The sequence below is a fragment of the Chelmon rostratus genome, chromosome 2, assembly GCF_017976325.1.
Source record: "Chelmon rostratus isolate fCheRos1 chromosome 2, fCheRos1.pri, whole genome shotgun sequence".
In the NCBI taxonomy this organism is placed as follows: domain Eukaryota; kingdom Metazoa; phylum Chordata; class Actinopteri; order Chaetodontiformes; family Chaetodontidae; genus Chelmon; species Chelmon rostratus.
In genome coordinates, this window is record NC_055659.1 from 14,539,751 (window position 1) to 14,556,799 (window position 17,049).

Consider the following 17,049-nt stretch of genomic DNA (forward strand, 5'->3'; position numbering starts at 1 on the left):
AGCCAACTTCTTATTTCATATGTATTGTTTTCCATTGCCTTTACTATTTGCTATTTTTATTGACACTACCTGTAACACCAAATTTCCCCAGCTGGAGATTAATAAAGTGTATCTTATAATATTGACCATATTAAATTTCACTCCAGTACTTATGCCACTGCTATAGCCCCCTGAACTCCATGTACCATAGCCCTGGTACAATGCAGTGTGCTGGCCAGCTCTTGCCTATGTAATGGCTACCATAAATTTTTCTGTTTCAATGTTTAGCTATTTGTCTACATTTGCATCTTCCCACAAATTTGTCTATGGTGTTTGAGTGTGATGAGATCCTTGTAAGTGTCAACATAAAGTTGACAGTCAATAAAGTTGTATCTGACCAAGCTGCAACATAAAATAAATTTTCAATTATCATTTATTGAAACATCACCAAACAGTTCATTGTACAAGCAGGCCCTTAGTAAAGATGACTACGCAATTACTTATTCAACTTGGCACACAAGAATGTTCCCCTTTCATATATCTCTGAAGTGGTAATGACACTGTATACAACAAAGACAGTCAACCAGTTGTGCTGATACCAGAACCATAACTGAGCTCCACAGTATGTTTTAAAACCAATACACAAGGTTATTTTTGCTGAATAATGTTGATGATGCTTGAGTTACTGACACCCAAGACCGTCCCATATCTTCTATACAAATATGTCATGAGATAAAACAACACAAAACTCAGCCATATAATATAAAAACGGTCCACATGGTCCCAAAAAAGGAGGGTGGAATCCATCACACTTTTTTTTTTCTTTCAAAAAAATTCAGGGGTGGAGGGGATGGGCAGGTGGCTCTGGAGCACTTTAAATATCCATGATGAGTTCTAGGTTAAGGTCTCTCCTTTTGTCACCTGTAATGAGACATATTTGTGTAATGATTGTATCACTTGCAACATTCAAATTCAAACCATCATTGGCCTGTTTACATGAAATTGCAGTTTACTTACTCTCGCCTCAATATATTCAATCCTCCTCTCCAACGCTGTCAGCTTCTCATTGAGAGTGGCCAAGCGAGATCGACACGACATATCTGAGGATGATGAATTGTGTTTAGCATGTTACCGTCAACAGTCGTCATTGTGTCGGGCGTTTCTTGTCGATGTTGTCAATCACAGCGACGTTAAATCAACTAAACTAACGCCACTGTTAGTAATAAGTATGAATGATGTGAAAACATCATTCAGCTTCAGGGGTGATGCTGTTGCTGGTGTAACATTAATGACAAGCGAGCTAACAAGCGTTTGCTGAGGTGGTGGCCTAACATCCATTAGCTAGCTAGCTGTCTCATCCAGTAGTCTTTTATTGCAACATATTGACACTTAGGCTGTTAGCATTAGTTAACAAGCGAAAAGAAAGTACGGTAATTCGACACCAAACTGCCACTATATTTCGGCGACGAAAGAGTAACAAACTCACAGCTAACGATAAAGCTAATTGGTAGCTGGGAGTGGCCATTGAAAACATCAACATCAGTGCTAGGAACAGCAGGGCAGCTAGCTGAACTAGCTATCTACGCAAGATATCCACATTAGTGATCTCATCCATAAAATTGGTTGTTAAAATCTTACCGAACGAGTTAAGAAAGTCGGCGATTTTTTTAATGCTGCTTGTAATTACTTCTATGTACTCTCGATTCGCCCAGTCTTGGTGAATCTCTCTTTGCACTGGGTCTTCCTGGCCAGCCATGTTGGAAAAGTCGCAGCCTGGTAGCGTTCAGTCAAGGATAGTCCCCCTGGCGTTCATCCAGGAAGTACGGCGTAGACGGCGAAGTGTCTCTGTTCCTGCTTTATATCTATGAGCAATTCATTCAAATCACAAACTAATTTTAATTGTATTTTAACTACATTGTTTTATTCCGTTTTTGATGACTAACATTTGTTTTTTTGTTTAAGCAAAAAAAAGAGGACTCCGAATGTCGTTTAGGCTTCCTTCCGCTTCTGCGTCTGTATTTTCATTATTGCAGTAGACTAAATTAAACGTCACAGTCATAACTTAGTTATTATGCGTTACTATTTGGCAGTGGTGGAAGAAGTACTGAGACCTTCTACTGTAAAAAAAAAAAAAAAAAGTACAACTACCACAATGCAGAAAAAATGTGTTACAGGAAGGAGTCCTGCTTACAAAAAAACGTTAAAGTACATATTACGCAAAAAGACCAATTTCAGAACAATATAAGTATTGTATTATTATTATTGATGCATTAATCTGAAAACACCACTTCAGATGCTGCTAGTTTGTGCGTCTCCCCCCTCAAGTCATCCTGAAACAATACATCATATTTGTTGATTATTTTATGTATTAGTAATCTGACATGGATCTACTTAAATATTCAAATAAATGTGGTGGAGTGAAAAATACAATATTTGCCTCTGAATTGCAGTGGAGTAGAAGTATAAAGTAGCAGAAAATTGAAGTACTTAAGTAAAGTACAAGTACCTTAAACGTGTACTTAACTTTCCATCACTGCTCTTCAGCCTAATTGTAAGCATTTAAATCATTCCCATAACTGTCATATCTACTTTTACAGTTGTTTTCGGGCAAATGTGACTTCACACTTTTTGTTCACATTAACACCATTAATACCTCAACTAGTACCTTGACATTTGAAGTACTACTTTAATGCCTTGAAGTGGGCCTACATATATTTTCCAGATACCCAGTAATATCTTGAAGGAAATTCATGTGTTTGTATGCATTGCCCACAAATGACAGTCACACTTTATATGACATTAAATGTTTATTTGTCTTTTTCAAGTAGCCAGTGAAGATATTTGTGATATGGGTTGTACACAGTGGCAGAGTCAGTCTTTTACAGCTTCATCAGAAACTCCTCTCACAATAAGGTTTCAAAGAGTGTCTTCATTGAGTAAATAGGCTGAACAGCCATAGCGTACTGTAATGGAAATATCACAAATGTAAGAGTGTTGCAAGTTACTTAAACTGTGAATGTGTGAAAACATGATAAAATACCCCAAACAGATGGGTCATGATTTATCTTTTTGGCCAGGCTGGACATGGCTGATATCCTGAACAGCCACAGAACGTGTCGCAGCACTCTTTACTTCACCCTCTTTAGAAGCTCTTTAATATCCCCCTCAATGTCAATGGTGAGGAAATTTCTGCTGTAGCGCTTGTAGGGCTCTCCATCAGGACCCACCAGGAACTTCTCAAAGTTCCAGGACACGTCGTTTCTCCTCACAGGACTCCAAATGATACACTTTGGATCAGTCATGAGAGCCATGGCGTCATCGCAGGGGAATGGAAGCTTTTCCTTAAGATAAACAAACAAGGGGTGGGCATCCTCTCCATTCACGTTCACCTTCTCAAGGAGCTGGAACTTTGGCTCAAAGCCATCCCCTGGACGGACATACTTCAGAGACCTGAGGATTTCATCATTCTTGCAATTCTCCTGTTATAAAAAAAGACAGAAACATTCAATACCTTATTGATGCCATCAAGTAGAAGCCAAAAGCCAGACACACAAAATGATGCCACTGGTATATTTCTTACTTTCTGTACCACTTTCATTTGGAGGTACTTGTGTTTTTCTTCACTATTTCCATTTTACATAATTACAGTTATCTATTTTGCCCATTAAGACTTTTACATATGAAACCGATGATCAAATTCTAAAATACGAGGCATTGTTATAATTAGTTCCACCTCTACCAACTACAACAAATGAAAAATGTAAAATTCTACTTTATCATTAACACATTAGTAATAACACATTGAAAAGAGACATTCTGCTGCTTATGAGTAGTTTTAGGTTTGAGTAAAGCACATTTTGCTTATGATACTTGTGTAACAATTGCATGTAACCTGAGGCCTGAAGGCCAAACCTTTTACTGTTCACAAAGTCTCAAAACAGACACATGTAATTCAACACAAGCATCCTTCATTTTTTTATTTTTTATAACAGCGCTTATTAGAATTTCTGATATGAATAAACAGTAGATAATGTGTACTAGTTTTTCTACAGTCTGAAGCCCGCATTTGAAATATTTTAGCATCCTAGACATATCAGATTATATTGTAAATATGTAAATAATATCCTCCCATGGAGAAACAGGCCTACCTGATGGCCAAACTGATTGCAGGGCACACCCAGGATAACGAGTCCGCTGGCGGTGTAACGACTGTGGAGCTCGTTCATCTGAGTGTAGTCCCTGGTTGTTGTTCCTCAGAGAGACGCCACATTCTCAATGAGAACAACTTTCCCCTTCAGTGACGAGAAACTGAACAGTTGTCCAGACAGCAGCTTAGCTGTCAGCTCGTAAAACCTTTTCACATTCCCAGCCATTCTCGCTGTATCCGGATGATTTGCACGAGCAAGCTGTTAGACTTACTTAAAAAAAAACCGGAAACGTTACTGCTTGTCTTTATTCAGGCTGATTAATGTCAACAAGTGAACTGCAAGTCCAGCCCTCGGGTTATTCATGGGGCGGGCCACAGTTGTGACGGAACTCTTAAGCAAGTATTTTTTTCCATTGCAAAGAAAGGTCACCATGCACTGCACAGTTAAATATTAATTATTAGCCAAATTTGGTAAATCAGTGTTTCTTAATAGTCTACAACATTTGTGTCTGATCACTTCGCATGTTACAATCTCTTAACTGTTTTGTACAGTTAATTTACTTTAATTTCCATTCAGAATACGTTACAAACCTAAGAAAGCGTCAAGAATGGGCGTAATTTAATCGACTCGATGCAACAGTTGGTATTTATCAAACAACCTCAAATGACCTCTACGGATATTAACTGCGCACAGCTACACTACCAGTGAAACTCGCTTATTAAAATTTGTTTGGCGTGATCTATTTTCTTGTTTAAAGAGCTGCACAAGTTAATTTGGAACACAAATTCACCCCTTCGGTCGGCATAAATGGTACTTTCCAGGAAGTCCCGTATACTTTGCACTCTCTGGTCATATAAATTCAAAAATAACGCCCGACGGACAAATGGCAACTGAAAACAGCCAAATATTTACTTAAAAATATTAGACTGTTACAGGAAATACAGACGTGTCGAGAGTATAAAAGAAGCAAAGTAAATAACGGTGTCTGCTCCCGCCGTTGGGCAGCCAACATGCCGGACTGGCTCGCTGTGTGTGTGGTCTTTAGCTTGTTGTTAAGTTTTCTAACAGCAGCTGCTTACATGTTGAAGTCGGGACTCCTCTCGGACATTATCGTGCTAACTGGCTCCCCTCCCATAAAGAAGACTACATTCGCCTACAAATTCAATGTAGGACCGTACAAAAACAGCTGGCAACTTTTTAAGGAGTCTCACAATATTGGACCAAAGCTTCCGTGTATCGGTGTATTTTATGATGACCCTAAAAAGGTAAAGCATTACACATCACCCCTAGTAGAGCAGTTTATTTCACCGGTGTTTTTGAGAACTTCACTCAATATTTTATTTTGAATATCAGGCAGATTTTACTTTGTAAAGTGAATTTCTCCATTGTGAGATCAATAAAATCTAATCTAATCTAAAGTGCTGTAGATCGTGTAGTCGACCGCTAGATGGCGATGATGATCTTTAAAGGAGTGAAGCGGTCGAAGAAGAATTCCTTCTTTCTCAGCAGACACTCAACACTTGATGGTTTTAAACAATTACATTTTTCTGTTGAAATGTTTCTTTTCACAATGAATAATCAGCTTAGAGACATGTCATGTAGTCTTCACATTCTCTGTATTCTCTATTTCTCAGCATTTTGGCACTTGAGACTCTTGGCACTGGCTGATTTATTTCATGTTTTCCCCTGAGCAGTATCATAGCACATCTGGCAAGGGTGTGGTGGGTTTTGTTGATTCAGATGTCAAAGAATATTATCCAAGTTCATTTTGCGGTTGTTTTTTGAAAGTCCTGAGATGTAGTCCCAACCAGAGCTTAATTTAAGGTCTGACGGGACTCTTAAAATGTTCAGTATTTAACAACACCTTGCAAAATAAAGAATTATATTTAAATTAATGCAAAACATTTTGCAACTAAAATAAAACACTATGGTAACATACTGACAGTTTTGATCACAATGAATCAACAAATTGTTAAAATGATCTTACTTTCACACACATTATTGATAGAAATTTCAATTTCTTGTAGAATCTGATTCAGCTGATCTTACCGTTTGAGTGAAATCTGTTGCGTCTAGCTGCCAGGATAAGTCATTTCAAGGTTTTGCAGTAGCATTCTTGTATGCTAAAGAGCAGTGTCCTTATCTAGAGAGCCCCAGTCACCTTTCTCAACAGCTGATGTTATATGTGTTCTGCTGTTTTGTTTTTTTTTTTGTGATGTGTTGGATGTTAGATGGCCACAGTGCAAATTAGCCATTAGGGAGCTTAACTACAGTTGTGCAGAGTCGAAGTGTATATTTACTCATCAAACACATTCCATCAATCAATTAGTCAAACAATTTTCCGGGCTGGTGATGTTGAATTCATCCTCTGACAGTCAGATGACAGGCTTGTCTTATTAGCTTGGAGTTTTCACATCAGCAGCTATACTTGTGTAAATCAGAGTTACGTTGGCATTGTTGTTGCGCTATCTGAGAGGACCTGAGCTGTGACAGTATAGTGTACTGTTCAAGGCCATTGGGAAATAAAATGGGGTACTTAAATTCCACTAAAATTGTTGCCGTGAAAATAATAATGACGTATATTATCATGTTATTGTTTCTTAGCGTAGAGTTCCATAAAGATCAAGAGTGAAAATGGGAAAACTTATCACACTGTGACTAACGCTCTTTTGATCTCTTTTACTGCCACACCAATGCTGCTAAAAACACAATTAGCAAGTTGAGTCTCTCTGTGAGATGTTTTCCTACTTTCCCAACCATTCCCTGTGTGAGCTCACCCTTCCCAAAATCTCAGTGTCTATAAGCAGCAGGAAATAATATCTGCTGGGTCTGTTTTTCTGATACCTAATCTTGCACACTCTCTGGGGTCTCCAAAAGCATGTGGTGCAGGTCCCCACATTTTAAAGCAATCCAGCATGACCTGTTTTTGCAATATGCCAAACAGAATAAAAAGGAATGAAACAAGGAGCAGCACTTTGAAATTATTAAGCAGTACAGTTTGATGCACTGTGGAGGGTCTGGAGGTTCAGTTAGCAAGGGGGGGAAACAGGGGCCGGACAGATTTGATCTTTAGAAATGTGCATCTGCCGTAGCATAAGCTAATATTGAATGCAGTACACTGTATGTAGCTGTCATACTTACAGCAAACTGCTGCTAGATGGTATGGAAACACTTTGATAATAGAATGTAGTGTAGAAGTGGGACATACATGAGATTATAAAGCATGAACATATCTTGCATATTGTAATATCATGATAACAATCCAATTAAATAATTCATATTTTTAATAACTTCATAATATGCCACATGTTGCACTGACTTACTTTATATTCTATATTATACTTCTGTTACATCTTCATGTTAATGAAGATGAAAACTAGGTGACCATACTTAATCATGTATTCTGGTGTTTGCTGTGTACATAGACTTGTTGACTCTCCTCTTTTATTACTTTCTTTTACTTTCTATATTTATCTGTACTTTTATCCGTACATTCTTTTATCTGTGTGTTTGTTGTGCTGTTGTAACAACTGAATTTACGGGCTGGGGACCAATGAAGGTTTATCTTATAATCCTATAATAAAAGAGTCGATCAAGCAGTTATTTGATAGACAGCACTTGGTGGTATGTTCATTTATAGAAGGACAGATTGCCCTCATCTAACCCCTAACCCTAATCCCTTGACGATGATATATTGGCTACAATGCGGTATAGCAATGAGTATTTACAGTATATAGTTCTGAGAATGTTATAGATCCAAGATGAAACTGACAGAAAGGCGGAACTGAGAGAAAAAGGCGCAATTATAAATCTGTCTGCTTCAGCACCACGGACAGCACCATGGATTTATCAATACACAGCACAGTTAGGCTACTGTTATTTCAGAGCCGTGGTTGGAGCCATAGATTCTAGCTTGCACAAACCTCAGTCAGATGAAGGATCAATGAGTCAGGCAGACTTGACTAACATTCAACTAAACAACCCCTCAAATCGCCTGCGGATCGACAGAAAATCAACAATTTATTAACCATTTAAATGACGGTATGTATGTGTACATGCAGCTCTAGCTCAGTGAAATAACCAATCAGTGTGTTTCTTGGCCACTATAAGTAATTCTTTCTTCCCATGTCAACTATCAGTATTGAGGCACAAAGTCAACTATACTGTTACCTTACCTCTTTCACTCATCTATAATATTTGAAATTATTCTCTGTCTCTGAAATATGACGATATCAACCATTTTCAGAGCTGGCTTTCATCAGTATTAACTTAAGTAGCACAGTTTAAACCTGCTGCAGCCTGATGCACAACAACCTGATGGAATGTAACCAGAGTTCAGTGACGGACTCTTCCCAGCTCCGCTTCAAAACCCTTTTGTTATGCTCATCCTCTTTTTCCCAAGCCGGCAATTAGTCTAGCAGTGGGTCCTAGTTCCTCTGCGCAGTCACAGCCAAGTCCTGATCTAAGTTCAAATAATTGGCGTAATGATCTCAGCTCATTAGTGTCCGATGCCATTCAGTCCCAGCGTCAGGAGCCCCAGAGAGTGCTCTCAGATGGGAGAACTGGTTTTCTTTGGTGTCTAAATGGTGAGACACTGTCCATTGATATTCGCAGTGAGAAAGATTTTCAAAAGTGCAGCTGACAGAGGATAAGTGTCAGTCTCATCCTCTGTTCTCGCTTTTCTCACTTTTACCTCCTTTAATCACTTCCTCTGGAGAAACAAAAGACCTCAACAAGGACTTAAGTTGGTCCTGAGATGGTTGCCATGGATACATGGCTGGAGCAGCTCTGTCTGTTCCTTCAAATGGCTAACACACATTCTGTGGCCCCTTCTCCTCCACCAGCCTCTTCACAGTTTCAAAGCCAGGGGGTTTCTGACCCAGTGTGCCCACTTCACCTCTACCCTGCATCTCTCCTTTCCTCCTCTCCTCCCCCTCTGCATCCAACTTTGACAAACGCCAGAGGGAGGAAACAGGGGTGGATCATGTAGTTCTCTGTCAAACTTGATATTCAGAGTAAGCAATCAGGGTCAGAGTTTGCAGTCCTTGAGACATAGACTGTCCAAATAAAAAGCTGGATGACAAGTGGAATGGTGGTGAGACGACACGTGTGTCCGCCCAATCTCAGGGACCCATGTTTGGGTCACAATATGATGAAATCTCCGGGCATGGCAGCTGTGGGAGGGGGAGCCGTTCAGGAAATGTGTATCAGAAATGAATGATGAAATTGTAGAAAATCTCTCTAATATTTGTCCTTTCAGAAAGTCATAGTAAAACATTTAAAATGCAAGTCTCACTGAATCTGAGTGGAAAATACTTTGTATGCTGGTGGAGATAGTTTGCCTTTCTCACCCTGTTGCCGGAGTCAAAGGAGACACGGAGACATGGTTCCTTCAGTGGAATTTCGGAAACTTTTCGGCTCAGATGAGCTGTCACTGTATTGAAGAAACATCAAAAGACAGCACTCGTGTGTCTTGATGAGTGCAGAGAGGCAAAACAAAGCTTGTGGACAGAGGCTTGTGCTTTTGGCGTTGGTTCTTTGTTCTGGACTCCCTACATGGAGCCCTGTTGATGATTAATAAATCCGCTCGGCTCAGACGTCCCACTGTGAGCCCCGAAAACATCCAAAGTGTCAAAAAATCCTCATGTGGAAAGTCGCAGATGTACTTGTGCTTCTTACAATAAGCCCACTGAAGCCATTAACTGGATGTTTTGGATCAATATGTTTTGTATTTAGCAAAGTGATTGATGTGTTGTCTTTTAGTTTTGCCAGCTCCACTGAAAACTTTCCTTTGGACTGTAGCGACAGTCGCTATCATTGATTTGGAGTGGTGAGTAGGTGTTTATTTAGGGATTGTGGACATTTGATGCAGATCGTCTGTTTTTCTCTCTTGTGACTGCCCTCATAATCTCCACTGAGCATCCAAAGCAGTACGGTAAGAGACTTACTGGTCAAACAAGGCGCTGTTTATCTGTCATCCCCAAAATATCATGTGTACAACCAGGAGTTGTGTTTGTTGCATCATGCTTGACAACAGTGCCAACACATAGCAGGAAAGTAAGCATCCAAAAAAGTATACTAACTTACACTAAAACAGTTTTTACAGAGCTGCTTCCTATCGTGGGTTGAAAATAAGCAAAATGGCAAGAGAAAACAGTGCACCTAATATAGGCTTGGAAACGGGTCTGAAGTCAGACTGAATGCAGTATTTATTTCCTCACAACTTGACTCAAACTGAAAATTCTTTACCTGGGAATAGAGCTGGAAACTTGACAGTACATCACAAAAATCACCAAATATAGCCCCTAGAATATTGCTCCCTTATTACAAACATGATTAATGTCAGATCCTTTTGCAAAAAAATCAGAAGTAGGGCTACAGCTAATGATGACTTCATTATATGCATGACATTTTCTCAATTAATCAAGAAATTGTTTTGTCTCTAAAAAGTAGACCCACAGTCCAAAACCCAAAGATATTCAGATTAGAATTATATAAAACAGAGAAAAACACTGGAGAAGCAACAACTAGAAAGGTTTTGCCATTTGCTGGTTTAAAAAAAGCTTGCACAATTAATTCATTATGAAAAAAGCTGCAGTTTTCTGTCAATCCACTAATTGATTAATTGTTGCAGCTCTGCCCTGAAGATGAATCTGTAATATGGTCACAATGTCTAGTAAAGCTATTGATTGCATGTACAATCAGATTAAAGGCACAATATGTCACATTTTGGCATAAAATGCCAAACAACATCCAGGCCTATGTTCTATATTTTGTTGTGTACTCAGATTATCCAGACCAGGTGTTTCCAACAATGTTCAGTTTCAGAGAAATCTGTAGTTTTCAATGTAATGGTGCGTTTTATTTGGTCACCTGTCAGTGGTGTCATATCCTCTTTACCCGCTTTAATAGCTATAACTCAGGGAAACATGGGAAACACCAGATGATTCTGGCTGAACTAGCTAACTAGCCACTCAATTGTTTACTACTGTTTGTGCTGCTCAATGGCAGATGTTAAACAATGACAACAACTCCCATAATCCATTAAACGATGTCTTTGGACATAGTGACATACTGTGCGTTGAAGAACTGACTCAGATCATCAGAAAATTATTCACATTCACGAAATTACCATTGGTCTACTTTAGATGTAAGTTGATTATTACACTATGTTCATAGTAATAGTTGAAACAGTATCATCTGTCGTTCAGCTGATACCACATGAATGTAAGATTAGAAATATATGCTGATTTCTCACTTCTTGCAGTATTTCCGGGTGTTTGAAACTTTAAAAAATGAGCTTAGTCGAGTGTGCATGGCGAAATTCTACCCATGACTGGCCTTGCGTGTTGAGGAGCAGAGGAGAAAATAGGCATTCTCAGACACACTGGCTGTGCTCGAAGCGCAGCATTGGTAGATTTATGAACAAAGTGGACCATTCCAGCTTATTTATTACATGAGCCTTCAGTGGTGCTCAGCTCAGCACAGTGGGGAGAAAGTCTTGGATGTCCCAGGAGTATTCATTTGTGAAGAGTGTCTCTCTTTTCTTTGTTTTTAATGGCCAGCAGGATGCTCAGAATGGAGGAAGGAGCTATAATTGCTTAGCTGCCAAATGCTCCAATTGTAGCTCTGACTGATGAGCATATTTTCTCTTTAAATTTGGCACCTGGCTGACATCTGAGAAGATCTTTTTTTTTCTTTTCTTTTTTTGCTAACATTACACCCTACTGTTGATGAGTCATGAGTCCTCGGACACTTTGGAAATGTTGACGGTAGGTGGCATGTCAGGGTTTTTTCCCCTTCTTTCAGGGAGATTGACTGACATGAGGAAAGGTGATGTACTGTGCAGTGTTTTTTGTGCAATCAGTTCCTGCACAAAAAACATTAGCAAGCATTAGGAGTTGTTCTGAAATAGCCACATAGCATTTTCTGCTTGAGAGCATTAATCTGTCAGTGGTGATGTTTTCATGTTGGAGGCTCTATATAATTATTGCATTTGGAATCACTATAATGAGGGTAAAAAGGGAAAGGTCAAGTGTATTGTATTTCTATCTATCTATCTGTCTGTCTGTCTAAAGCATCCACCAGTCTATCTTGCTTATATGGTCTCTCTTATCAATCTCTCGTTGTTCATTTGATCGTTCTTTCTAGGTGCCAGGACCACAATGCCGCTACGCTGTGGGCAGCATTCTGTGCGAGGGAGAAAACGAGGCCGATGAGGAGCTTCTAAAGCGCTATGAGACATCAGGCTTTAATGTCTTCTCCTTTCCAGAAGTCACACACGCGGTCACTACCTCGTTCCCCCACAGGACGTTCTTCTCCATCCTTCTGGCAGTCAGAAGAGTTTACCCACGGCTAGGGCACTACATTAAGGTATTACAGCCTTTTGGCCTCTTTTTCTGCCAGTCACAATCAGTTGAATTTTGTACGTCACTACATACAATCTTATGTAAAGATTTTTGTAAAATGACCAGTGAATTGTTTATTCAAATTAAAGATAATGCAAATGTTCCATCCAGGAAAATATGAGACATGCAGAGACAAGCGATAACCATAAAACAGGAAATAAAGTGCACTTGAACACACGCTGACTCATGCATGTGCACATGTTTTTTATGCATCTGTGTGTTCAAGCCCAGGTGTTTATGTGAAAAGCGCCTTAATTGCTTTTTGCAATCTAAATGTACAGGAGACAGAAAATAATCCCTGTGCATCACAGTTAAGCAACCACATCTTCACATACCGAGCATCATCAACATCAGCCTTAAGCCCATCACATATTTTGCCCTGGACCTCCTTGTTTTTACAAAGTGTCTTGGCTGCACATTGAGCACACAAAGCATCATTAAATTCTTCACAGAACACAGCTTGCAGATATGGATAGTGGGCTTTCATTGTTTTCTATTGTCACTCGGTTCATGACCATCTACAAAATATCTAATGTTATTTTTAAATGATATATCATATTGAAAACAAGTGCAATAAATAACCATTGTGAGCCACTGGCTGTGTGCTTATTTTAGTGGTAGGAAAACAGGAATTGAAATGTGTAAACGGAAATGCGGGCGTTTGTGTGATAGAATGAATCATTGTTAACTCTAAGGTGGGTATGCGTCAAGCTGTAGCAAGTAAGTGATCGATATCTAACCCCATGATCGTCACATGCACGTCTGTTTTTAGGCAGCACAAAGTTGAATTTAGTGAAAAGCTGGGCACGTCAAATCGTTTCTGTACGCTCCCTCTCACCTTCTTTGCGGCATCCCCCTGGAGGGTTGGGAGGTGTGTGTTTAGTAGTACAGCAGGAAGAGATTTATGGGAGAAAAGGAGATGTTGACACGAGAACTTGGAAGACAATGGAGAAGAACGAAAGAGACCAATTTGAGCTCCTTTAAGCATTTTATGATAAATGTTCTCACCGAGTGCTGCTCGAGGGATGCTGGGAAAGTGAGTCATTGTGACGAGCAGAGAGTTTGGCGGACGGGGTTTAATTATGCTGTGCGCTAAAGCAGGTGGCAGCACCACAGGTTGTCTCAATCACTCTGCTTCTGCTAGAGGAATGTGTTTGTGTGTCCTGTCTGGCTGGCCCTGCCATCTGCTTGGACGCTGTTTAAGTCTGGCTCCGCTCCAGTGGCACTTAGCCTGTCTGAAAGGTCAGCAGGCAGAGCCATCAAACTGGACATCAGTTTCCTTCACCAACAACATTAAATCTTCTTCTGATCTTTGTTTCTGCACTTGCTATGTATAATTTACTGTGTAGTCTCAACACTTACCGCCTGTAGTTAGTTGGAGTGGTGTAGCTCTGGATAGTATAATAAAATTAATGGTCCCTCACATAAAATCTGTCACATACTTGTTGAATCAGATGAAAAAATAATAGCTTCTACAATTTAATGGCCTTTGACGCACTGGTGACTTTCTCTTTTATTGATACATTGAATTAAAGTATATGGTATCTCCAGCTATATTCAGTTTATTAGGTACATATAACAACAAATGCTGCAGTCCTGAAATAAACTGTGCTTTAAAGGAAGTCATAATGTTGTTGAAACTGCGTTAGAGAATTGTTGATTCAAGCTTATGGTCATCTTGGATTATATAAATGGTGCTGCAGTTTCTAACCTTTAGAGACCACAGCAGTGTTTATATAATTGGGGTTGGCAAGATATTTGAAACACCTCTCAGTACAATGTGATAAAATCCAACAGCGCCATGACTGGCATTCAAAATGACCACAAAGTTTAATCTACAGCTCTCTGAAACAGGTTGAACCAAACTGAACTTCATAAACTCAATGAAGGATGAATTTGCTGCAGGCTGTTGTATCACACTGCCTTAGTGCTGGATAAACTCCATAGGGTCTACAATAAATGTGTTAATTACAGCAACCATTGTTGGCTCTGCCTATAATGTCTCATGTGGGTGGCTTTCTGTCCTCATCCATTATTTCCCCTCCAGCTATTATTGATGTGCAACGAGTGAAAAAGTCCTACTCATAAATGCCCATATCCATATTGATCTGTTCTGGAGGAAGGCAGAATGTTTTCAAGATTATATACAAGTCGTCTGTCTGTCTGTCTTTTTGTCTGCTGGATACCGCTGAAATGTTTGTCTTTTCATGTAATTAAGTGGATAGATAGGCCTTAGATGAAGAGAAAAAACGATTTAGGGGTTCATGGGTCTGGGACTTCAGCCATTACGCAACACATTTTAGCCACAGCCATGAACCCAAGTGAGACCTTTTTATTTGAAGCAGTGTGGTTCTCTTTAGAAGCCTGGAAATCCCTTTTATTTAAAATGTAAGCGACATGAATGACATGTTTGGGTGTAACTCAAGATGGACAGCTGGTCATTGCAGGTGGAGTTTGCAGCTGTGAGCTCTTTCTTTCCTGACAGACTTCTACAGTACATTTGGAAAGTGATATTGTACTGTGGTATTTTATTTTAAGACAGCCATGTAGTTATTTAAACGCAGCTGTTCGACCTTGAATATCAGTTCTGCAGGCATGATGTTATCCCCCCTGTGGTGTCAAACCACTATGCAACACTCGAGTATGTTTTGTAGGGAAAATGTGTGAGTGAAATTCAGTTCTTACATCTTGCAATATCCAATACCGTGTTACCTCCTGGATATTCATTCTCTTGCATCACAGTATTCATACAGAATGGACCTTTACATAGATAACCTGCGCTTCTATAGGAGGCAGCATTGCCCACTGAAGGCTGAGAATTGAATCCTAAAAATATTACTGAATATATTCACGTATCAGTGTTCAAAGAGTGACAGCCAAAATGTGTACTGTCAAGCAAATCCTGGCTTTTCCTCAGACATCAAAAGATGTTAGAGGATTTAAAACAGCCACATTTATTACCTTAACCACATTTCATTTCTGAAATTAAAATAAAAACTAAACTTTTCTGAAGAAAATGTGCATGCAACCTCTGTCAAAACATTTGAACCAGTTACAGTGTCTAATATTGAGTATTTAGAGCCTATATGGCAATAACTAAAGGTAGTTGAAGTGTCAGTGGAAGTCAGGAGCACTAACGACGAAGTGGTTTCAGTGACCTTGATAACGACCCCACAGAGCTTAAATACCTGAGTCTCCCCACCAGTTAGAACTGAAGAAGCCCCTTGGATAAGAGGTGAAACATTTTCAAGTCTCTACAACCAAATCCAGCCGCCCTTGATTGAGCCCTCCTTGGATAACCATGAACTGGATGACTGAATTTTCACAGACATTGTGTCGGAAGAGGTTGAAATATTGAGCATGAAAGGGAGTTTAAGTGTTGGTTAATGTGAAGGACTGAAAGGAGTTCAGGTCTCCATGGATACTGAAGTGTCTTTGAAACTCCTGAAGTCATTTTAAAGCTGGAGTGTGGGAGTTGTACATATAATTTAATGTCCGTTACTTCAGGCCCTTGCCAAACCACTTCACACAATGTTGAACTTATCACCACCAGGTAAATACCAGTTTGTAATCTGGAGTCTGTGGCCACATTACCGTGCTGGCGCAGCGGTAGTGGTGTGTTTTATGTCAGCCAGCATTGATTGGCTTGTCAGTAACAATGTGTGGTAGAGTCTATGGCATCATGTCAACAGTATTTGTGTAATTACTCTCAATGCCAGAAGGGGGAGACAAAAGTTGTGCACTGCAGGTTTACGTAAACATTTGTGCTGAAAGCAGTTGAAGAGTAAGTTAACCTAAAATTGCTGAAAGGAGTTTGAAGCAGCAGTTGTAGAGATGGATCGTAAATGATTTTAGTCATATTTGAGTAAACACATTCTGAAACACTGCAACACTTGACTTGATTATAAATAGTTTACAGAAAATTCAACAATGTTTAAACTAAAATATTTGACAGAAGGAGCCCGACAGAACACCCAGTTCCTAAATGTGTTTCTTTTAATGAATAAAGCATGCTGTTGATGGCTGACACTTTGAATGTCCCAAGCGGTGAGACCTTTTCAAAGAAGCTCATCAGCATTTAGCATGCCTGGCTTGTCATGGCAGAATGATTTCTGTCTGTCAGACACTTTGAGTCGTTGCCCCATGGTCGAGCCTGATATTTGCCTAGTCAGACCATCGATCGGCCCCAGTGTTTTTCTTCAGTGCCTTGGCTTTTTGGTGGCGGGCCACATCACAGACACCTTGGCATCTTGAGATTTGATTCGAGCGCGGTTGCCAGGCCTTGAGACTGGATTCGGGACTGGGGTGGGAGGATAATATTGCTGACATTCACAGCGATCTAAAGGTTTGTGAAAGGCAGACGATGGAACATTTGTTCGCTTGAGGGCACCAAAGGTTCTTGCCAGCACAGAGGTTCTGGGCTGAATATAAAGGAAGTTTTCCTTTGTTCCTTAGGAATGGCCTTTTTTTAGCAGCTGACACTCATGGTAAAGTGTTCATAAAGTCTTCCTCAG

The 17,049-nt window shown here is 39.7% G+C and overlaps 3 protein-coding genes across 3 annotated transcripts in view; 1 reads left to right on the plus strand and 2 right to left on the minus strand.

Annotated features, from left to right (window-relative positions):
- Positions 1-394: 394 nt before the first annotated feature.
- On the minus strand, positions 395-1,772 carry brk1 (BRICK1 subunit of SCAR/WAVE actin nucleating complex). The gene is made up of 3 exons (XM_041959296.1): positions 1,618-1,772; positions 997-1,079; positions 395-900 (listed from the first exon to the last, which is right to left on the minus strand). Exons 1-3 carry the CDS (start codon positions 1,733-1,735, stop codon positions 874-876), a joined length of 228 nt encoding a protein of 75 aa, XP_041815230.1. The 5' UTR covers positions 1,736-1,772; the 3' UTR covers positions 395-873.
- Positions 1,773-2,779: 1,007 nt separating this feature from the next.
- Positions 2,780-4,428, minus strand: gpx1a (glutathione peroxidase 1a). The gene is made up of 2 exons (XM_041950230.1): positions 4,128-4,428; positions 2,780-3,458 (listed from the first exon to the last, which is right to left on the minus strand). The coding sequence occupies exons 1-2, from the start codon at positions 4,350-4,352 to the stop codon at positions 3,108-3,110; spliced, it is 576 nt and encodes a 191-aa protein (XP_041806164.1). The 5' UTR covers positions 4,353-4,428; the 3' UTR covers positions 2,780-3,107.
- A 524-nt stretch (positions 4,429-4,952) lies between these two features.
- Positions 4,953-17,049, plus strand: part of LOC121615800 (testis-expressed protein 264 homolog) — a 32,178-nt gene continuing 20,081 nt past the window's right edge. Inside the window, exons 1-2 of the mRNA XM_041950242.1 lie at positions 4,953-5,392; positions 12,279-12,500. Of these exons, the coding sequence (XP_041806176.1) occupies positions 5,138-5,392; positions 12,279-12,500 (477 nt within the window). The 5' untranslated portion in view covers positions 4,953-5,137. The remainder of the gene's footprint in view (positions 5,393-12,278; positions 12,501-17,049) is intronic.

Excerpts from the sequence above, each read along its gene's own strand:
- brk1 (XM_041959296.1), bottom strand. The coding sequence starts at position 1,735 with ATGGCTGGCCAGGAAGACCCAGTGCAAAGAGAGATTCACCAAGACTGG. Across the intron at positions 1,080-1,617 it reads CGACTTTCTTAACTCGTTCG|ATATGTCGTGTCGATCTCGC; the intron begins GTAAGATTTTAA and ends CATCATCCTCAG. Across the intron at positions 901-996 it reads TTGAATATATTGAGGCGAGA|GTGACAAAAGGAGAGACCTT; the intron begins GTAAGTAAACTG and ends GTCTCATTACAG.